This window comes from Ranitomeya imitator, chromosome 2, assembly GCF_032444005.1.
Source record: "Ranitomeya imitator isolate aRanImi1 chromosome 2, aRanImi1.pri, whole genome shotgun sequence".
NCBI lineage: Eukaryota > Metazoa > Chordata > Amphibia > Anura > Dendrobatidae > Ranitomeya > Ranitomeya imitator.
In genome coordinates, this window is record NC_091283.1 from 7,651,649 (window position 1) to 7,675,237 (window position 23,589).

Genomic DNA, 23,589 nt, shown 5'->3' on the forward strand with positions numbered 1-23,589 from the left:
TCACTGAATATGACTTTCATCCAGTCATCCACAGTCCACGATTGCTTTTCCTTAGTCCATTGTAACCTTGTTTTTTTCTGTTTAGGTGTTAATGATGGCTTTCATTTAGCTTTTCTGTAGGTAAATCCCATTTCCTTTAGGCAGTTTCTTACAGTTCGGTCACAGACGTTGACTCCAGTTTCCTCCCATTCGTTCCTCATTTGTTTTGTTGTGCATTTCCTGTTTTGGAGACATATTGCTTTAAGTTTCCGGTCTTGACGCTTTGAGGTCTTCCTTGGTCTACCAGTATGTTTGCCTTTAACAACCTTCCCATGTTGTTTGTATTTGGTCCAGATTTTAGACACAGCTGTGAACAACCAACATCTTTTGCAACATTGCGTAATGATTTACCCTCTTTTAACAGTAATAATCCTTGATTGATTTGATAATCCTTTGTTTCAATTGACATCTCTCGTGTTGGAGCCATGATCCTTGTCAGTCCACTTGGTGCAACAGATCTCCAAGGTGTGATCACTCCATTTTAGATGCAGACTAACGAGCAGAGATAATTTGATGCAGTTGTTATTTTGGGGTATGAAAATTCACAAGAACATCCTAAATAGGCAGTGTAAGCGGTTTATACCTTGTGGGAATAAAAGGACTAGAAATAGGAAAAACCCAATGTGGCTAAACAAAGAAGTAAGACAGGCAATTAACAGTAAAAAGAAAGCATTTGCACTACTAAAGCAGGATGGCACCATTGAAGCTCTAAAAAACTATAGGGAGAAAAATACTTTATCTAAAAAACTAATTAAAGCTGTCAAAAAGGAAACAGAGAAGCACATTACTAAGGAGAGTAAAACTAATCCCAAACTGTTCTTCAACTATATCAATAGTAAAAGAATAAAAACTGAAAATGTAGGCCCCTTAAAAAATAGTGAGGAAAGAATGGTTGTAGATGACGAGGAAAAAGCTAATATATTAAACACCTTCTTCTCCACGGTATTCACGGTGGAAAATGAAATGCTAGGTGAAATCCCAAGAAACAATGAAAACCCTATATTAAGGGTCACCAATCTAACCCAAGAAGAGGTGCGAAACCGGCTAAATAAGATTAAAATAGATAAATCTCCGGGTCCGGATGGCATACACCCACGAGTACTAAGAGAACTAAGTAATGTAATAGATAAACCATTATTTCTTATTTTTAGGGACTCTATAGCGACAGGGTCTGTTCCGCAGGACTGGCGCATAGCAAATGTGGTGCCAATATTCAAAAAGGGCTCTAAAAGTGAACCTGGAAATTATAGGCCAGTAAGTCTAACCTCTATTGTTGGTAAAATATTTGAAGGGTTTCTGAGGGATGTTATTCTGGATTATCTCAATGAGAATAACTGTTTAACTCCATATCAGCATGGGTTTATGAGAAATCGCTCCTGTCAAACCAATCTAATCAGTTTTTATGAAGAGGTAAGCTATAGGCTGGACCACGGTGAGTCATTGGACGTGGTATATCTCGATTTTTCCAAAGCGTTTGATACCGTGCCGCACAAGAGGTTGGTACACAAAATGAGAATGCTTGGTCTGGGGGAAATTGTGTGTAAATGGGTTAGTAACTGGCTTAGTGATAGAAAGCAGAGGGTGGTTATAAATGGTATAGTCTCTAACTGGGTCGCTGTGACCAGTGGGGTACCGCAGGGGTCGGTATTGGGACCTGTTCTCTTCAACATATTCATTAATGATCTGGTAGAAGGTTTACACAGTAAAATATCGATATTTGCAGATGATACAAAACTATGTAAAGCAGTTAATACAAGAGAAGATAGTATTCTGCTACAGATGGATCTGGATAAGTTGGAAACTTGGGCTGAAAGGTGGCAGATGAGGTTTAACAATGATAAATGTAAGGTATACACATGGGAAGAAGGAATCAATATCACCATTACACACTGAACGGGAAACCACTGGGTAAATCTGACAGGGAGAAGGACTTGGGGATCCTAGTTAAGGATAAACTTACCTGGAGCAGCCAGTGCCAGGCAGCAGCTGCCAAGGCAAACAGGATCATGGGGTTCATTAAAAGAGGTCTGGATACACATGATGAGAGCATTATACTGCCTCTGTACAAATCCCTAGTTAGACCGCACATGGAGTACTGTGTCCAGTTTTGGGCACCGGTGCTCAGGAAGGATATAATGGAACTAGATAGAGTACAAAGGAGGGCAACAAAATTAATAAAGGGGATGGGAGAACTACAATACCCAGATAGATTAGCGAAATTAGGATTATTTAGTCTAGAAAAAAGACGACTGAGGGGCGATCTAATAACCATGTATATGTATATAAGGGGACAATACAAATATCTCGCTGAGGATCTGTTTATACCAAGGAAGGTGACGGGCACAAGGGGGCATTCTTTGCGTCTGGAGGAGAGGTTTTTCCACCAACATAGAAGAGGATTCTTTACTGTTAGGGCAGTGAGAATCTGGAATTGCTTGCCTGAGGAGGTGGTGATGGCGAACTCAGTCGAGGGGTTCAAGAGAGGCCTGGATGTCTTCCTGGAGCAGAACAATATTGTATCATACAATTATTAGGTTCTGTAGAAGGACGTAGATCTGGGGATTTATTATGATGGAGTATAGGCTGAACTGGATGGACAAATGTCTTTTTTCGGCCTTACTAACTATGTTACTATGTTACTATGCTACAAGGTGATTCCATAATTTTTTCCTCAAAATTGAGTGATTCCATAATTTTTCCCTCTGCTTGTTCTAAAAAAAGTAACCATTACTGACTGCCACATTTGTTGTTCTTGATTTCTTTTAGTGTTTCTTAAAGCCAGAAAGTTTCCATTTGAAATGACTTTAGTTTTGTGCCGTGACTGTGATCTGATTTTTTTCTACAAAATTAAACAACTGAATGAACATCCTCCAAGGCCGGTGATTCCATAATTCTTGCCAGGGGTTGTAGATTCTGTGGCTCCGATCTATGTCTGACCAGCGGTACCTGTTGCTCTCTGTAATACCTGCTGATTTCTTGGCACCATGATTAGGGTCCACCACTAACAGATACATGCGGATTGTTGGGGGCATTGTGGGGTAATAAAGAGGTCACTGACTACTTGGGTCTGTATTAGACCATGACAACTTACCATAAAGCTGTAATCCGGGCACAGGCACCACAATGAAGAGGATCTGGTGGTGACTGGAGCAGTACGGCCCCTTCTGTTGGCTAATCAGAGGTCCCAAGCATTGGAATGATCAATACGCCATTGATTTTGTATCCCTGAACACCAGTAGGTCTTCGTAGTGCTGGTGTCAGTTTTGCTCTCTTTAGCCAATTCACTTTAACTTGGCAACATCCCAGACAGCCACTATTCGGTACACAGGAGCCACCATGAAAACCATCAAGGGCTCCGTGAGTGCAGTGGCCCCTTTAAAAAGATTATTGGAATGGGTGTGGCATGAGATTCCCACTGATTGATGGCCTTTCCCAAGGAGACCCCCTTTAAAGGAGCTGTCTCATCTTCTTCATAGGAGCAGACTGCTCTCGTGTCTTCCTGCTATCCATGAGGGGCAGTGCTTACCGTGAGGGGCAGTGCTTACCATGAGGGACAGTGCTTACTGTGAAGGACAGTACTTACCGTGAGGGGCAGTGCTTACCGTGAGGGGCAGTGCTTACCATGAGGGGCAGTGCTTACCGTGAGGGGCAGTACTTACCGTGAGGGACAGTGCTTACCGTGAGGGACAGTGCTTACCATGAGGGACAGTGCTTACCGTGAGGGGCAGTGCTTACCGTGAGGGACAGTGCTTACCATGAAAGACAGTGCTTACTGTGAGGGGCAGTGCTTACCGTGAGGGGCAGTGCTTACCGTGAGGGGCAGTGCTTACCATGAGGGACAGTGCTTACCATGAGGGACAGTGCTTACCATGAGGGGCAGTGCTTACCATGAGGGGCAGTGCTTACCATGAGGGACAGTGCTTACCGTGAGGGGCAGTGCTTACCGTGAGGGACAGTGCTTACTGTGAAGGACAGTACTTACAGTGAGGGGCAGTGCTTACCATGAGGGGCAGTGCTTACTGTGAGGGGCAGTTCTTACCATGAGGGACAGTGCTTAGGCTGGGTTCACAATGCGTTGGTGCAGTCCATTCCACGCATGCGTTAAACGGACTGCACCAACGCTAGTGCCTTTTAAAGATCGCGTTATGCGATCGCGATAGGTGGAACATCTGCACTATGCTATGGGTGACGGACCCGGAAACGGTGCAGACCACGTGTGAGGGTACGTCACAGAATGACGGCACATCACTACGCATGCCGATTATGACATACGTTAGCGATGCGCTACATAATGGCATTCAATGGGTGCACTAACGCATTTGTTACATAGCGTTAGTGTCACTGTGTAACGGATGTCGTCAGCGCATTGCCATTGACGCAATGTGAACCCTGCCTTACAGTGAGGGATAGTGCTTTCCCTGAGGGGCAGTGCTTACCGTGAGGGACAGTGCTTACCGTGAGGGACAGTGCTTTCCTTGAAGTGCAGTGCTTACCGTGATGTGCAGTGCTTACTGTGAGGGGCAGTGCTTTCCATGAGGGGCAGTGATTTTTGTGAGAGGCAGCGCTTTCCATGAACAGCGGTGCTTACCATGAGGGGAAGTGCTTACCATAATGTGCAGTGCTTATTGTGAGGGGCAGTGCTTACTGTGAGGGACAGTGCTTTCCATGAAGGGCAGTGCTTACCATGAGGGGGAGTGCTTTCTGTGAACGGCAGTGCATTCCATGGAGGGCAGTGCTTACCATAAGGAGCAGTGCTTACCGTGAGTGGTGGTGCTTTCCATGAAGGGCAGTGCTTACCATGAGGGGCAGTGTTTTCTGTGAAGGGCAGTGCTTTCCGTGAAGGGCAGTGCTTTCTACTAAGTGCAGAGCTTACCATGAGGGACAGTGCTTTCTGTGAAGGGCAGTGCTTTCCGTGAAGGGCAGTGCTTACTGTGAGGTATAGTGCTTACTGTGAGGGATAGTTCTTACTGTGAGGGATAGTGCTTATCGTGAGGGGCAGTGCTTACTGTGAGGGGCAGTGCTTACCATGAGGGGCAGTGCTTACTGTGAGGACAGTGCTTACTGTGAGGGATAGTGCTTACTGTGAGGCATAGTGCTTACTGTGAGAGATAGTGCTTACCGTTAGGGGCAGTGCTTACTGAGGAGCAGTGCAGTGCTTACCATGAGGGGCAGTGCTTACCGTTAGGGGCAGTGCTTACCATGAGGGACAGTGTTTACCGTGAGGGACAGTGCTTACTCTGAGGAGCAGTGCAGTGCTTACCATGAGGGGCAGTGCTTTCCGTGAGGGGCAGTGCTTACCATGAGGGACAGTGCTTACCGTGAGGGACAGTGCTTTCCTTGAAGTGCAGTGCTTACCGTGAAGTGCAGTGCTTACTGTGAGGGGCAGTGCTTTCCATGAGGGGCAGTGATTTTTGTGAGAGGCAGCGCTTTCCATGAACAGCGGTGCTTACCATGAGGGGAAGTGCTTACCATAATGTGCAGTGCTTACTGTGAGGGGCAGTGCTTATTGTGAGGGGCAGTGCTTACTGTGAGGGACAGTGCTTTCCATGATGGGCAGTGCTTACCATGAGGGGCAGTGCTTTCTGTGAAGGGCAGTGATTTCCATGGAGGGCAGTGCTTACCATAAAGAGCAGTGCTTACCGTGAGAGGCAGTGCTTACCGTGAAGGGTGGTGCTTTCCATGAACGGCAGTGCTTACCATGAGGGGCCGTGCTTTCCATAAAGGGCAGTGCTTACCATGAGGGGACATGCTTTCCATGAAGGGCAGTGCTTACCATGAGGGGCAGTGTTTTCTGTGAAGGGCAGTGCTTTCTACGAAGTGCAGAGCTTACCATGAGGGACAGTGCTTTCCGTGAAGGGCATTGCTTACTGTGAGGTATAGTGCTTACTGTGAGGACAGTGCTTACTGTGAGGGATAGTGCTTACTGTGAGGGATACTGCTTACCGTGAGGGGCAGTGCTTACTGTGAGGGGCAGTGCAGTGCTTACCATGAGGGGCAGTGCTTACCATTAGGGGCAGTGCTTACTCTGAGGAGCAGTGCAGTGCTTACCATGAGGGGCAGTGCTTACCGTTAGGGGCAGTGCTTACTCTGAGGAGCAGTGCAGTGCTTACCATGAGGGGCAGTGCTTACCGTGAGGGGCAGTGCTTACCATGAGGGACAGTGCTTACTGTGAGGGGCAGTGCTTACTGTGAGGGGCAGTGCTTACTGTGAGGGGCAGTGCAGTGCTTACCATGAGGGGCAGTGCTTACCGTGAGGGGCAGTGCTTACCATGAGGGGCAGTGCTTACCGTGAGGGGCAGTGCTTACTGTGAGGGGCAGTGCAGTGCTTACCATGAGGGGCAGTTCTTACCGTGAGGGACAGTGCTCACCTGAGGATTGAGAATTTAGACCGGCAGCAGAATGGCCCAAACTATGCAACCTCTGAAGATGCAAGCAGAGGCAGCTTTACTTCTGCAGCGTCAATGTAGCGTGGTGGCAGTGGAGCTTGCCAAATCCTAAGTTCTCGCCAGCTTCAGAGCAATGCCTAAAAGCTCTATTGCAAAAAGCTTGCCTAGGAGACCGACCACCACTGATAGACTGCAGAAGTGGCCGGGATCGTAGGTGACATTAAAATTAAAAATCCTGATGTTCTTGAAAAGGATGAGGACTTATAACAGCATGTAAACTGCAAAGTTAGTAACATAGTAACATAGTTAGTAAGGCCGAAAAAAGACATTTGTCCATCCAGTTCAGCCTATATTCCATCATAATAAATACCCAGATCTACGTCCTTCTACAGAACCCAATAATTGCACGATACAACACTGTTCTGCTCCAGGAAGACATCCAGGCCTCTCTTGAACCCCTCGACTGAGTTCGCCATCACCACCTCCTCAGGCAAGCAATTCCAGATTCTCACTGCCCTAACAGTAAAGAATCCTCTTCTATGTTGGTGGAAAAACCTTCTCTCCTCCAGACGCAAAGAATGCCCCCTTGTGCCCGTCACCTTCCTTGGTATAAACAGATCCTCAGCGAGATATTTGTATTGTCCCCTTATATACTTATACATGGTTATTAGATCGCCCCTCAGTCGTCTTTTTTCTAGACTAAATAATCCTAATTTCGCTAATCTATCTGGGTATTGTAGTTCTCCCATCCCCTTTATTAATTTTGTTGCCCTCCTTTGTACTCTCTCTAGTTCCATTATATCCTTCCTGAGCACCGGTGCCCAAAACTGGACACAGTACTCCATGTGCGGTCTAACTAGGGATTTGTACAGAGGCAGTATAATGCTCTCATCATGTGTATCCAGACCTCTTTCAATGCACCCCATGATCCTGTTTGCCTTGGCAGCTGCTGCCTGGCACTGGCTGCTCCAGGTAAGTTTATCATTAACTAGGATCCCCAAGTCCTTCTCCCTGTCAGATTTACCCAGTGGTTTCCCGTTCAGTGTGTAATGGTGATATTGATTCCCTCTTCCCATGTGTATAACCTTACATTTATCATTGTTAAACCTCATCTGCCACCTTTCAGCCCAAGTTTCCAACTTATCCAGATCCATCTGTAGCAGAATACTATCTTCTCTTGTATTAACTGCTTTACATAGTTTTGTATCATCTGCAAATATCGATATTTTACTGTGTAAACCTTCTACCAGATCATTAATGAATATGTTGAAGAGAACAGGTCCCAATACTGACCCCTGCGGTACCCCACTGGTCACAGCGACCCAGTTAGAGACTATACCATTTATAACCACCCTCTGCTTTCTATCACTAAGCCAGTTACTAACCCATTTACACACAATTTCCCCCAGACCAAGCATTCTCATTTTGTGTACCAACCTCTTGTGCGGCACGGTATCAAACGCTTTGGAAAAATCGAGATATACCACGTCCAATGACTCACCGTGGTCCAGCCTATAGCTTACCTCTTCATAAAAACTGATTAGATTGGTTTGACAGGAGCGATTTCTCATAAACCCATGCTGATATGGAGTTAAACAGTTATTCTCATTGAGATAATCCAGAATAACATCCCTCAGAAACCCTTCAAATATTTTACCAACAATAGAGGTTAGACTTACTGGCCTATAATTTCCAGGTTCACTTTTAGAGCCCTTTTTGAATATTGGCACCACATTTGCTATGCGCCAATCCTGCGGAACAGACCCTGTCGCTATAGAGTCACTAAAAATAAGAAATAATGGTTTATCTATTACATTACTTAGTTCCCTTAGTACTCGTGGGTGTATGCCATCCGGACCCGGAGATTTATCTATTTTAATCTTATTTAGCCGGTTTCGCACCTCTTCTTGGGTTAGATTGGTGACCCTTAATATAGGGTTTTCATTGTTTCTTGGGATTTCACCTAGCATTTCATTTTCCACCGTGAATACCGTGGAGAAGAAGGTGTTTAATATGTTAGCTTTTTCCTCGTCATCTACAACCATTCTTTCCTCACTATTTATACTATTATACTATTTATACTCACTATTTATAAAGTTGTGTCTTTTTCCAATCACTTTTCAATTTTATCACTTTAATGAAAATAACCCTTTGAGCTTCAGGTGGACAGAAATCTGGAGAAAGTAAAGATACAATCACTACAGAAAAATATTGTTTAATTAAAATAAAAACTGTCAGAGACTGTTGTGAAATGCGCAGTAAATCAATGGTGATTAGCCAAGGACGCTGCCGTCCATATATTCCTGCACGGAGCGCGGCTGAAATTATGGAGATGAATCTATGAATGTTTTCCACCTGACAGATACATTTTCATGAAAGCATTGAGCAATTTATTAACATTCAGATATTAGAAATGGTTTACACCATCAATCATTGCAATTTCTATGCAAACAATCTGCAGCATGAAGGATTAGGATTGATTTCCAAGTAAACTGGATAAGGCTCGGGTGTTCCATATTTAAATGGTTTTTTTCCCATAAATTTCTAGTAGAAGCAAAGATAAGGAACTTTGTAATTTAATTTATCTGATAGATATGTGTCTTTCTCCACTTATCGGCTGCTGATCATTTTCTGAGGGAACAGCTGCTGCCCATTATAGTCTATGGAGTGCGAAAAGGGAGAAGGAGGGATAGAGAGGCAGACAAGCAGAAATGACGGCAGTGAAATTACCTCCATGCAGCTGTCTGTTCTAGGAAGTGTTTCTCTCACTCCAGAGGTGTATTCACAGCTACACTGCTGAATATTGCTACAGTAGGGAAAATAAAGTATTTGCAATTTTTCACACCTACGAAGAATGGAGAGGTCTGTAATTTTTAGCGTAGATACACTTCACCAGTGAGGGACAGAATCTAAAAATATAATCCAGAAAATCACATTGTAGGATTGTTACATAACTACTTTGGATATTGCTCTATGCAGATGCTTCCTGGTATTTTATCACACCTCAGGGCTGGATTTACAGTTGCATTGCTCAGTACTGATGTATCATGCCCCCCAGGCTGCTGATTCTTTCTAGTGTTTTGTCTCATCCCAGTGCTGGATTCACAGCTGCACTTCTCAGTACTGCTGTATAAAGTCCTCCATGCGGCTGTTGCATCTGAACATGTGCTACATAGAGACAGAATTGGAATCCCTCAATATCTGTGTGTGCTGTGCATGGGAGACATCACAGCAGCTTGTCTGCACCCACTAGCCCAGAGGCAGCAGAAAATTAGAGACTTAAACTGCAGAAGGGAAATAAATCATTGTGCGCCCTCCTGATCTAGAATGTTCTTTCTATACTATTAGAGGTATAGTTAATGGTGCTTGCTGATATTGCTCCACAAACAGCGCCACTCATCCTAGTGGCCATGTCTGGTATTGCAGCTCTGCTAAATTAAATGGCAAAAAGAGCGATTCTGTATCTGGGGGAAAGAAGCGATGTTCTTCTAGTCTCATACAAACATGTTAGGGCCTAAACTTCATCTAGTTTTTCCCTTCCTCTTGGTCGTTTTAAATTCTTTTTAAAGTCTTATGAGAAGAAACCACAACTGTAGAAATGTTTGCACCTAGTGAATGTGAATGAATGTGAGTGTGGATGGGACACTTTTCTAAGAAGAACAACCTACTACTTGAAGGCCACGCTGGTCCAGAAGAAGGTTGCCCAGTGGTGGTAATGGGTGCGCCACGGTGGAGGCGGGGATGATTGCTTAGCGGCAAGTTCCAAACGACCCTCAACAGTATCCAAAAGATCAACATGGTTTAAGAAGCAGCGAGGTGGAGCGGTCAACCTTGATTTTGGGGCAGAGGAGCATAAAACGAGCGACGTTTCAGCATCGGTTTAAGAAAAAGCTTGTGCCAAAGTTGTAGCGTTTATGCTTTTGTGCTGCAGAATGAAGCTCAGAACGCATTGCACCTTCTACCTTTCATCTTCCTCCCAATAGCTAGGTTCTCTAAATGTGGCGGAGGTTCAGTTTGAGGACCCCGCTCCCCATCCGAGCCCCCAGTTGAGGGTGAGGTGGCTTTTCGCTCTTCCCGGCATCCATCCGCCAAGTCCATCTCCAGATCGAGACCCTTGGCTGAGGACCAGTGCTGGCACCCATCTCTTGATTGAGACCCTTGGCTGAGGACCAGTGCCGGCACCCATCTCCAGAAAGAGACCCTTGGCTGAGGACCAGTGCTGGCACCCATCTCCAGAACGAGACCCTTGGCTGAGGACCAGTGCCGACACCCATCTCCAGATCGAGACCCTTGGCTGAGGACCAGTGCCGGCACCCATCTCCAGAACGAGACCCTTGGCTGAGGACCAGTGCCGACACCCATCTCCAGATCGAGACCCTTGGCTGAGGACCAGTGCCGGCACCCATCTCCAGATCGAGACCCTTGGCTGAGGACCAGTGCCGGCACCCATCTCCAGAACGAGACCCTTGGCTGAGGACCAGTGCCGGCACCGCACATGATTGCCCTTAGGCCAACTAGAGACTATACAAGAAAGAAAACTGCAAAACCTCAACGCAACAGAAGAATAATCCCACTCCTGAAAAAAAAGCTAGAACAATTAACGATATTTGCTACATTTCCACCAAAGACAGCAAGGGTCCGTCATGTAACACTGAGGTGGCTTTTCGCTCTTCCCGGCATCCATCCGCCAAGTCCATCTCCAGATCGAGACCCTTGGCTGAGGACCAGTGCTGGCACCCATCTCTTGATTGAGACCCTTGGCTGAGGACCAGTGCCGGCACCCATCTCCAGAAAGAGACCCTTGGCTGAGGACCAGTGCTGGCACCCATCTCCAGAACGAGACCCTTGGCTGAGGACCAGTGCCGACACCCATCTCCAGATGATTGCCCTTAGGCCAACTAGAGACTATACAAGAAAGAAAACTGCAAAACCTCAACGCAACAGAAGAATAATCCCACTCCTGAAAAAAAAGCTAGAACAATTAACGATATTTGCTACATTTCCACCAAAGACAGCAAGGGTCCGTCATGTAACACTGTAGCTCCAAGCATGGCCATCACGCCATTTTGAAATTAAAAACTTTTTAATTTTTTCATTTTTTCACTTCCTGTCAGTGAATTATAACTTTTTTTTTTTGTCGTAACATCTCGTAAGACTATTTTACAAACAGAATATCATGTAAACCCGTTTCTATATTATACAATTGTCAAAAAAAAAACAGGCTCTTATATCAGTACATTTCAGAAATATTTCTTTCATGGGAGCGCGCTGAAAAAAAAAAAGAGTTGACATCGAAAATCTAAATTGACTTCATAATAATAATAATAAAAAAAATAACCCAATAAATGTGCAACAATATAAAAAAACAAAAAACAAAACCTGAATTGGAATCCTTACAAAAAAAAAATGAGCAAAAAAAATGTAATTGAAAAAGTCTCCATGAATATAAAAAGCATATCCAGAAAATCTCTCATTATGTTTGATAAATAGAATTTTAAATAACTAAACTAAATCATAAAGGTACACGGTGAATTATTATTAAAAGAAGTTTTTTAAAAAAAATCGTCTTTTGAAATAATTTTGTAAAAAAAAAAAAAAGTTGAGCGTAAAATGTACAAAAAAAAAAAAATCCCATATTTTAGTGAATAGAATAGAATAAATAAATAGAGATTACAAATTACATTTTTTAATTTTCTTCCATTTTTACTTGAATGCCTTTTGCCATCACGGGACAAAAAAATGTTAAATATCAAATACAGTAATAGTACAGATAGCATGTAACAGCAAAAGGGCTTGTAACGCAGGGGTGTCCGGGGCGGCAACGCAACCGATGGGACCGCTATCATCCGTCTGTCTCCTCATGACACAAGGCATGGCCCAGCCACAACTAGGCTACAAAATTGTCAGCCGTGGCATATTTTTTGGGAAATTGGTTTCCTGAAAGTTGATTTTTTTTTTCTTCTCATTTTGTTTTTTCCCCATTCTGTACAAATAAGCTAATTTATATTATAATTTTGATATATATGTTTATAAAAATATATAAATTCAAAATACTTAATACATACATAATACTTTGTACATTGGTGGTAATAAGTGGTTCCATGTTTTGAGAGGAGAGGAAGGAAATAACCGTTTCCGTCTCGGGCTGCTTGCTCGGATGGATCACCCCTGCCACATATCGAGAGTTCGGGATTGTCACAGAACGATAGCCTTTATTTATAAACAATACATTTAGGGAAGCCTTAAATACAGCAGTTTGTGAACCATTGGTAAGCCATTAAAAACCAACTGGCATTTTTTTTTTTTATAATCTTTTTGTATTTTTTTTTTTTTAAGTCATTCTTTTGTTTGATGGATTCCTTCCATTAAGGAGACTTGGGGCTTAGAGAACAATGTCTTTTAGTCTCTTTACAGCCATTGAGTCTTTTTCTCGACATTCTTGCAATAAAGGGTTGATCTCATGCAATACATTTTCACTGTCTGCCCCCCGGGGCTCTGCTTCTGAGGGTCTAGAAGGACCGTTGCTGACAAACTGCTCCAGGTCGCGGTTTCCGCTGCAGTGCATGATGTTGTATGTGGCCGTGGGCTTGGCGGGCGGAGGGCTCTTTAAATGCAGAGGAGAAGTGATGGGGCTGATGGCCTCGCAGCCGTTCCCTGCCTCGCGGATGGCACCGTTGACCTTGGGGCTGCAGATGGGAAGCTCCACTGTCCTCTTCCCTTTCAGGGTAGACCTATCATCAGTAGTATGCTCACTTCCATCTTTGCCAAAAGTTGCAAAAGTTCTTTTAGTGTTGCAGTCCTCGAAAGCTTCCGTGTCCACGTTGGTCGCCTCTATGGACAAAGCAATCACATTTCGTCCATGCTCCGGGGACTTGGCTCGGTTCGGGATGGGGACACGGGGCATCCAGCATCTATCGGAGTGACCGAGGATTCGACATTCTTCTCTGCAGTGGAAACCTTCACTCTGATCTGAACAAAAGACAAGAAGGAAGAAAAGATTAAAACAAAGAAATGTGAACTCGCTATTTGATTTGGCACGTCGTATAATAAGCTGTAATTACCATTAGAGGAAAGCTGCACCGCGCGCCTCATATTTACAGCCGTAATTACGCGCTATAATTTGTATCCTTATTATATTTGCTTAAATGTGTCTTATTAATATGTGCAAACGACAACAGCTCTGAGGAAGAAACGCATAGATCTGATGTGCAGCCCGGAGACGTCGGCTCCCGTCATGGCGCTCCATCTCTGGCACCGGTGACACAAGTAATGATCATGGCCACCAGTCAGACAAGGGTTTGTTGAGTTATCGGCGCGGGGATGAGCTTTATAACGTGCGTCCTATGAATCTGAGCAATGGTAGAACAAATCGCCTGTCAATGCCGGTGTCTAATGGCTCAGAGATGGGGACGGCGCGCCGGATGAATATTCATTGCTCCTCGTAGAGGAAACCAGACTCTAGCAATCATTGAAGGGTTCATGGACCACCAAACAGGACCGAATGCCCACCCTCCAGATAGAAACATCAAGTGAGACCCTAGGGGTCCTGCTGTGGGGTCCGCCTGTCCTTCAGTGGTGCAGTCTAACAAGGCACCGCGTAGTTATAGAGTTAGCGCCACTCACGGGGTACAGGGCTCACGGGGATCAGAGCTCAGAGGGTATGGGGCTCACCGATTACGGTGCTCATGGGGTACGGGCTCAGAGGGTATGGGGCTCACCAAGTACGGTGCTCACGGGGTACGGGCTCAGAGAGGGTATGGGGCTCACCAAGTACGGTGCTCATGGGGTACGGGCTCAGAGAGGGTATGGGGCTCACCAAGTATGGTGCTCACTGGGTACAGGCTCAGAGGTTATGGGGCTCACCGAGTACGGTGCTCACAGGGTATGGGATCAGAAGGTATGGGGCTTACGGGGTACGGGCTCCGAGGGTATGGGGCTCACCAAGTACGGTGCTCACGGGGTACGGGGCTCATGGGGTACAGGTCTCACGGGGTACGGGGCTCACGGGGTACGGGGCTCACAGGGTACGGGGCTCACGGGGATCAGAGCTCAGAGGGTATGGGGCTCACCGAGTACAGTACTCACGGGGTACGGGCTCAGAGGGTAAGGGGCTCATGGGGTACTGGGCTCACCGAGTACGGTGGTCACGGGGTACAGGGCTTAGAGAGTACGGGGCTCACAGGGTACGGGGCTCATGGGGTACGGGCTCACGGGGTACGGTGCTCACAGGGTACAGGGCTCACAGGGTACGGTGCTCACGGGGTACAGGGCTCACGGGGTACGGTGCTCACGGGGTACAGGGCTCATGGGGTGCGGTGCTCACAGGGTACAGGGCTCATGGGGTACGATGCTCACGGGGTATGGTGCTCACGGGGTACAGGGCTCACGGGGTACGGTACTCACGGGATATGGGGCTCACGGAGTACAGGGCTCATGGGGTACGGTGCTCACGGGGTACGGGGCTCACGGGATATGGTGCTCACGGGGTACAGGGCTCACGGGGTACAGGGCTCATGGGGTACGGTGCTCACGGGGTACAGGGCTCACGGGGTACGGTGCTCACGGGGTACGGGGCTCATGGGGTTCGCTGCCCACTGCAGGTGTAGGGACAAGGCACAGAACAGAGCAATGCTCATCTATAAGACTAGAAACACACAATGCAGTTTTAATGCAGGCGTTTTTACATTTTTTTGCCATATTCAGCAATTATTTCAGCAGACGGGAGAACAACATCTCCTGCTTCACATTTTCTGTTACTTTTTAATCCACTTCTGACCTAAAAACTGCAAGTGCATCTTCCAAAAAGTAGAAAAGTGCTAAAAAGTGTTGATATACAGTTGGTGATGGACAGATCTGGAAATACAGACTGGAATTAGAATCCTCCAGATCGAGTAGATCGGAGAATACACAACAATTTCATTCTTCATAGAAAATTGATATTGTATAAGGTAAAACACCAGTGGACATTAATAAGCGAAGCGCTGAAGAATTCTAAAACCTTTCCCAACTTTTCCCTTCCATTCCTCCCACCCCGATCTCCCGGTAACTTCTGCTGTATTTTGCCCTTGGACCTGACTGACTAGTTGGTATGCATCACGCATGGCAAGCGATCACTACGCCGCTTCTGCTGCATAGTTAATGCGATTGTCCTGGACATAGGTATTGATCACTCTTCCTTAGGATAAATAATCAATATTGGATTGGTGGGGGGCCGGCACCTGCCCCCCCCCCCCCCCACCGCGGATCAGCTACTCGCAGCGACTAGACATATATAGTGTACGTAATGGAATAGCACAGCGCCACACACTGTGTAGTGGACGTTCTCGGTACTGCGGCACAATGCCCACTCGCTTTACTAACAGCTCGGTGATGATGACGGGAGTCAGACCCCCACAATTGTGATGACCTGTCCTCAGACCCCCACAATTGTGATGATGAATCATCCTCAGACCCCCACAATTGTGATGATGACCCATCCTCAGACCCCCACAATTGTGATGATGACCCATCCTCAGACCCCCACAATTGTGATGACCCATCCTCAGATCCCCACAATTGTGATGATGACCCATCCTCAGACCCCCACAATTGTGATGACCCATCCTCAGATCCCCACAATTGTGATGATGACCCATCGTCAGACCCCCACAATTGTGATGACCTGTCCTCAGACCCCCACAATTGTGATGATGAATCATCCTCAGACCCCCACAATTGTGATGATGACCCATCCTCAGACCCCCACAATTGTGATGATGACCCATCCTCAGACCCCCACAATTGTGATGACCCATCCTCAGATCCCCACAATTGTGATGATGACCCATCCTCAGACCCCCACAATTGTGATGACCCATCGTCAGACCCCCACAATTGTGATGATGACCCATCTTCAGGCCCCCACAATTGTGATGATGAGCCATCCTCAGACCCCCACAATTGTGATGATGACCCATCCTCAGACCCCCACAATTGTGATGACCCATCCTCAGACCCCCACAATTGTGATGATGACCCATCCTCAGACCCCCACAATTGTGCTGATGACCCATCGTCAGACCCCCACAATTGTGATGACCCATCCTCAGACCCCCACAATTGTGATGACCCATCCTCAGACCCCCACAATTGTGATGACCCATCCCCAGACCCCCACAATTGTGATGATGACCCATCCTCAGACCCCCACAATGGTGATGACCAATCCTCAGACCCCCACAATTGTGATGACCCATCCTCAGACCCCCATAATTGTGATGACCCATCCTCAGACCCCCACAATTGTGATGACCCATCCTCAGACCCCCACAATGGTGATGACCAATCCTCAGACCCCCACAATTGTAATGATGACCCATCCTCAGACCCCCACAATTGTGATGATGACCCATCCTCAGACCCCCACAATTGTGATGATGACCCATCCTCAGACCCCCACAATTGTGATGATGACCCATCCTCAGACCCCCACAATTGTGATGACCCGTCCTCAGACCCCCACAATTGTGATGACCCGTCCTCAGACCCCCACAATTGTGATGACCCATCCTCAGACCCCCACAATTGTGATGACCCATCCTCAGACCCCCAGTATCACAGTCCTTCACAATGCCTTTAATATTAAGATAAGTTCCTTATTGTGCTTTACTGATTTGGGGTAAAAGTTGTTAAATAATAATTGTTGTTCTAAATGTTTTTGTGCTCATGAACGTAAGACACGTTGTGTTCTATATTATTGCAGAACTCGGCTTCTTTCTGCTCCCGGACTCCTCGTTCTTTCTTATAAATTCTCTGGAGAAACGAGCAGATGTATCTGAGAAGATATTTGACAAAGCTTCCTATTGATTTATGAAATAGAAAGGACTCATTACAATAAATAATATTCTGATATTGGCCTTTAGAGGATGTAAATAAGAACAGAGCGGTCAATATTTGTAAAATGGCGGCACAAGTGGTGACCGGATCCTTTGTACTTTTCTAGAATCCTTCGGTAAACATAAGAAATAATGTAACAGACGTCCTCAGACACATTCCTATACATCCATAGATATAAGGGAACATAGAGCGTGGACACAACCGAGACCCCCGGGGGGCCGGGATGGGGGAGGGCCCCTAATGTGGAGGCCTCAGAACAGAACGGAGTTCACTCCAACATAGAAATTCGTTACAATCTCTTCCGTCAATGCCGCAGTAATAGAAGTTTCATTGTTCACTTTTATATTTATTACTTTAAATAAAATATTTACGAGAAAATAAAAAAAATGAAAAATAAAAGAAATAGAAGAATTGAATTTACCACTTTATCAGGGGGCGTAAATCCGCAGACGATGGTAATTACCGGACAAATCACCTTCCATAGAAAATAACCGAGAGCGCGAGGAAGGTTCCCAGTTTGGCGGAGGCCGGAGCGCTCGGCTAACAAGACAGATTTACACTCCGCACTTCCAGCATTGATTCAGACGAGGAAGTTCAGCCACGACTTCAAACAGACAGACAGCTGCTTCAATCTTATTAAGCCTCTTGAATATGACGTACGGCTTCTTGTACAGGGAGACTATAAATACTCCGCAGCCAGGTATCCGCACGTGAAGGCGACGGGAGACGTCAGTCCGGCAGGTTGTTAGCGGGGAGCAGGAATGGGGTACGCCTGGTGGAAGAGGGGGCGTCCTGGGGGAAAGCCCTCCATCACACACAACCCGGCAGGCAGCTTGCAGGTTTATGGACCGATGGGCACAGTGGTCCCATGCACCGCTCTTTACTGTGGGCTGTGGCCATTCTGTGTGACGCCATATGGCGGTTCGTGCCGCTACACCCCATAATTCTCCTTCAGATATAACAGGGCAGAATTGTTTTTTGTTGCTAACCCCATTCATTCATCAGACCGACATAGCTGCCATATTGTGTTACAACATACATCCCATAATAAGCCGGCGTGCTTCAGACAATCACACGTCACAGTCTGATCAGATCCCTCCACGGCCGCTCTCGTGGTCAAGGTCAGTTACGTCTTTTTTTTCTTTGTCGTCTTAACAGTCATGGCTGAATTCTGCACCAAACCCTGTAAAATTGCGCCGGTGACTCCAGGCTCAACAATGCTCTTTAGTTTTGTCTGTTATCCTTTTTGCCTGTTTTAGAGCACAATGTTGCCAATGCACATATCTAACCAGGGGTGAACCTAGCCTCTCTGCTGCCTGAGGCGAACTGCAAAACGGCGCCCCCCCCCCCCCCACGTAGTAAAATCAGTACAAATAAGTCTTAGCAGGACCATATCTGACAACCTCAGCTCATCCACATAGGGTAACACACACCAACTCTGCTATATCCCACAAGTGTCAGAGCAGGGATTACAGGGAGAGTCAGTACCAGGTGTTCTGACTGCCGCTCTGCTGCCCCCTGTCTTTAAGTATGCTCCGCCGCCTGAGGCAAAGTATTCAACTTGCCTCATGATAGCAGCACCCCTGTATCTAACAATGCTAACGTCACGGGATGGGGAGACCGGGGCCCTCTGAACGACAAACATCTGGACTGCAAAAACCTCCCGCCAACAATGGCGAACAGGGAAAAGAAGACACAAGCAAGTAGAAAATACAATACAAAATTAGCACAATTAAAAAAAAAAAAGAATTCGGCATAAAGTAAAAAATAAGCCTTAAAATAATGAAAAATTAGACAATTAAAACATGCAAAAGCAAGAATGAATCAAGTGCAATATCTCCAGCCAGGAGCACAAAGCACTACGGAGAAATATATTTCTGGAATTTGACCTTTTTTTTTTCCACAATTTTTAATCCCTTTTAGTTTCACGAACATTGCGGTGTACTTATCTCCCACTGCCATGAAAAAGCGAAAAGTTTGTCAACAAATTGTTACTTTTTCCTAATCGTTTTGGAAAGTCTTGGCGGCGCTCGCTCCGGAGAACTGGCAGACTTCATAACTTCATAGGTCAAATGTCGCACGGACAAAGAGGCACCAAACGTGTTCCGCGGCGCGCGCCTCTCATTTTGGGGCACGGCACTCCAGGACTTCTTTTATACCAGCTGTGTTACAGTTTTGTATCACAGATTTTGTTGATATAAATATGTGATATCGTCATATTAGAAACTTCTAGACATAAATCAGTAATGATTCTAACAAGATGCACAGATATTGGGGAGATTTCTGGGTTTCTTTTTTTCTTTTGGAGTCTGAGTTTTTCCGATCCCACTTGCCTCCGGCCTCGGCGTGTTTGCACAGCTTGCTGATTATACTAGAAAAACTGCTTTAGAAAAGATTTCAGAATCAGCTTTGTGCTCGGACTGAAAGGGGATTATAGAAAGAAAACAAGACCGCCGTAATTAGTATGACCAAAATAAAAGGGCGAGAGGAGTGGAGGAATAAAGAAACCTCCCGCACATTCTCCAGCAATTTCCCTGAAATATTATTACAATTTTTTAATGTTTTTTTTCTTCGGTTCAAAGTGGAAATGGCGTCAAGAATTCATAAGCGAAGATTTCAACCATTATTGCTTGTTACTCGCTTTGTTACTCTCTGAAGTAATAGAATAATGGATACAACAATCAGATTAATGAAGAAAAGGAAAATGAAGACTTTCCCTGCCTTATGGTCTCACATTCAACCTTAGCTGCTGGCCGACCGAAGAACCACAAATCCCAGGACAGGGACGTCATTCATGTATTTTGGGCTTTATTGGATTTGAGCTTTGTCCCTATATATTGGAGCCTCGTTAAATTAGGAGCTTTAATAATAATTTGTCTCAAATACTTAGAGTTAATTGTATCAATCACAGATGTGTAACTGCTCAGCTACGGCCTCTAATGGGGGTGAACCTGCCACAAATGAATGTGGACCCCCAACAACTGTGTCACCACTGGGACGAATAGTGACTTTGGCTCCGATGGACCCGGGATCATTTTCGATACTATGTAATATTGTAATAAAGTATCGGACATGTCGTTGTCTGCTTCATTTCTAGCAGTGCGTCTGTGAGGTTCCATCCGGGGATCTCAGCTGTATCCACAATAATGGACGTCTAAGATTGAAGAGTAAACCCTGACAGTCGCGAGGTCAACAGAAATCATGAACAGCGTAGGAAGAAGCTGAGTGACACAGGACAGTGACCCGTACCTGCGCACAATCTCCTACAACACAAATGCAGCAATCAAGTCTCGTAACGAAGTATCTTCCCAATAAAGTGCCTCCGCAGGGAGGGTGAGCAATTACACTGTGTCCAGGAGCCCTGTGTTTCATTTCCCTGCAGTGCCTCCGCAGGGAGGGTGAGGAATTACACTATGTCCAGGAACCCTGTGTTTCATTTCCCTGCAGTGCCTCCGCAGGGAGGGTGAGGAATTACACTGTGTCCAGGAGCCCTGTGTTTCATTTCCCTGCAGTGCCTCCGCAGGGAGGGCGAGGAATTACACTGTGTCCAGGAGCCCCGTGTTTCATTTCCCTGCAGTGCCTCCGCAGGGAGGGTGAGGAATTACACTGTGTCCAGGAGCCCTATGTTTCATTTCCCTGCAGTGCCTCCGCAGGGAGGGCGAGGAATTACACTGTGTCCAGGAGCCCTGTGTTTCATGTCCCTGCAGTGCCACCGCAGGGAGGGCGAGGAATTACACCGTGTCCAGGAGCCCTGTGTTTCATTTCCCTGCAGTGCCTCCACAGGGAGGACGAGGAATTACACTGTGTCCAGGAGCCCTGTGTTTCATTTCCCTACAGTGCTTCCGCAGGGAGGGCGAGGAATTACACTATGTCCAGGAGCCCTGTGTTTCATTTTTCTGCAGTACCTCCGCACGGAGGGTGAGGAATTACACTGTGTCCAGGAGCCCTGTGTTTCATTTCCCTGCAGTGCCTCCGCAGGGAGGGTGAGGAATTAAACTGTGTCCAGGAGCCCTGTGTTTGATTTCACAGCAGTGCCTCCGCAGGGAGGGTAAGGAATTGCACTGTGTCCAGGAGCCCTGTGTTTCATTTCCCTGCAGTGCCTCCGCAGGGAGGGCGAGGAATTACACTGTGTCCAGGAGCCCTGTGTTTCATTTCCCTGCAGTGCCTCCGCAGGGAGGGTGAGGAATTACACTGTGTCCAGGAGCCCTGTGTTTCATTTCCCTGCAGTGCCTCCGCAGGGAGGGCGAGGAATTACACTATGTCCAGGAGCCCTGTGTTTGATTTCTCTGCAGTGCCTCCGCAGGGAGGGCGAGGAATTACACTATGTCCAGGAGCCCTGTGTTGTTTCATTTCCCTGCAGTGCCTCCGCAGGGAGGGCGAGGAATTACACTGTGTCCAGGAGCCCTGTGTTTCATTTCCCTGCAGTGCCTCCGCAGGGAGGGCGAGGAATTACACTATGTCCAGGAGCCCTGTGTTTGATTTCCCTGCAGTGCCTCAGCAGGGAGGGCGAGGAATTACACTATGTCCAGGAGCCCTGTGTTTCATTTCCCTGCAGTGCCTCCACAGGGAGGACGAGGAATTACACCGTGTCCAGGAGCCCTGTGTTTCATTTCCCTGCAGTGCCTCCACAGGGAGGACGAGGAATTACACTGTGTCCAGGAGCCCTGTGTTTCATTTCCCTACAGTGCTTCCGCAGGGAGGGCGAGGAATTACACTATGTCCAGGAGCCCTGTGTTTCATTTCCCTGCAGTACCTCCGCACGGAGGGTGAGGAATTACACTGTGTCCAGGAGCCCTGTGTTTCATTTCCCTGCAGTGCCTCCGCAGGGAGGGTGAGGAATTACACTGTGTCCAGGAGCCCTGTGTTTGATTTCACAGCAGTGCCTCCGCAGGGAGGGTAAGGAATTGCACTGTGTCCAGGAGCCCTGTGTTTCATTTCCCTGCAGTGCCTCCGCAGGGAGGGCGAGGAATTACACTGTGTCCAGGAGCCCTGTGTTTCATTTCCCTGCAGTGCCTCCGCAGGGAGGGTGAGGAATTACACTGTGTCCAGGAGCCCTGTGTTTCATTTCCCTGCAGTGCCTCCGCAGGGAGGGCGAGGAATTACACTATGTCCAGGAGCCCTGTGTTTGATTTCTCTGCAGTGCCTCCGCAGGGAGGGCGAGGAATTACACTATGTCCAGGAGCCCTGTGTTGTTTCATTTCCCTGCAGTGCCTCCGCAGGGAGGGCGAGGAATTACACTGTGTCCAGGAGCCCTGTGTTTCATTTCCCTGCAGTGCCTCCGCAGGGAGGGCGAGGAATTACACTATGTCCAGGAGCCCTGTTTGATTTCCCTGCAGTGCCTCAGCAGGGAGGGTGAGGAATTACACTATGTCCAGGAGCCCTGTGTTTCATTTCCCTGCAGTGCCTCCACAGGGAGGGCGAGGAATTACACTGTGTCCAGGAGCCCTGTGTTTCATTTCCCTGCAGTGCCTCCGCAGGGAGGGTGAGGAATTACACTTTGTCCAGGAGCCCTGTGTTTCATGTCCCTGCAGTGCCTCCGCAGGGAGGGTGAGGAATTACACTGTGTCCAGGAGCCCTGTGTTTCATTTCCCTGCAGTGCCTCCGCAGGGAGGGTGAGGAATTACACTGTGTCCAGGAGCCCTGTGTTTCATTTCCCTGCAGTGCCTCCGCAGGGAGGGCGAGGAATTACACTATGTCCAGGAGCCCTGTGTTTGATTTCCCTGCAGTGCCTCCGCAGGGAGGGCGAGGAATTACACTATGTCCAGGAGCCCTGTGTTTCATTTCCCTGCAGTGCCTCCGCAGGGAGGGTGAGGAATTACACTGTGTCCAGGAGCCCTGTGTTTCATTTCCCTGCAGTGCCTCCGCAGGGAGGGTGAGGAATTACACTGTGTCCAGGAGCCCTGTGTTTCATTTCCCTGCAGTGCCTCCGCAGGGAGGGCGAGGAATTACACTGTGTCCAGGAGCCCTGTGTTTCATTTCCCTGCAGTGCCTCCGCAGGGAGGGTGAGGAATTACACTTTGTCCAGGAGCCCTGTGTTTCATGTCCCTGCAGTGCCTCCGCAGGGAGGGTGAGGAATTACACTGTGTCCAGGAGCCCTGTGTTTCATTTCCCTGCAGTGCCTCCGCAGGGAGGGTGAGGAATTACACTGTGTCCAGGAGCCCTGTGTTTCATTTCCCTGCAGTGCCTCCGCAGGGAGGGCGAGGAATTACACTATGTCCAGGAGCCCTGTGTTTGATTTCCCTGCAGTGCCTCCGCAGGGAGGGCGAGGAATTACACTATGTCCAGGAGCC

The 23,589-nt window shown here is 47.1% G+C and overlaps 1 protein-coding gene across 4 annotated transcripts in view; it reads right to left on the reverse strand.

Moving 5' to 3' along the window:
- Positions 1–11,488: 11,488 nt before the first annotated feature.
- Positions 11,489–23,589, reverse strand: part of PCDH19 (protocadherin 19) — a 222,343-nt gene continuing 210,242 nt past the window's right edge. For all 4 annotated transcript variants that reach the window (XM_069746087.1, XM_069746086.1, XM_069746085.1 and 1 more), the window contains exon 5: positions 11,489–13,393. In XM_069746087.1, the coding sequence (XP_069602188.1) occupies positions 12,807–13,393 (587 nt within the window). In that variant the 3' untranslated portion in view covers positions 11,489–12,806. The remainder of the gene's footprint in view (positions 13,394–23,589) is intronic.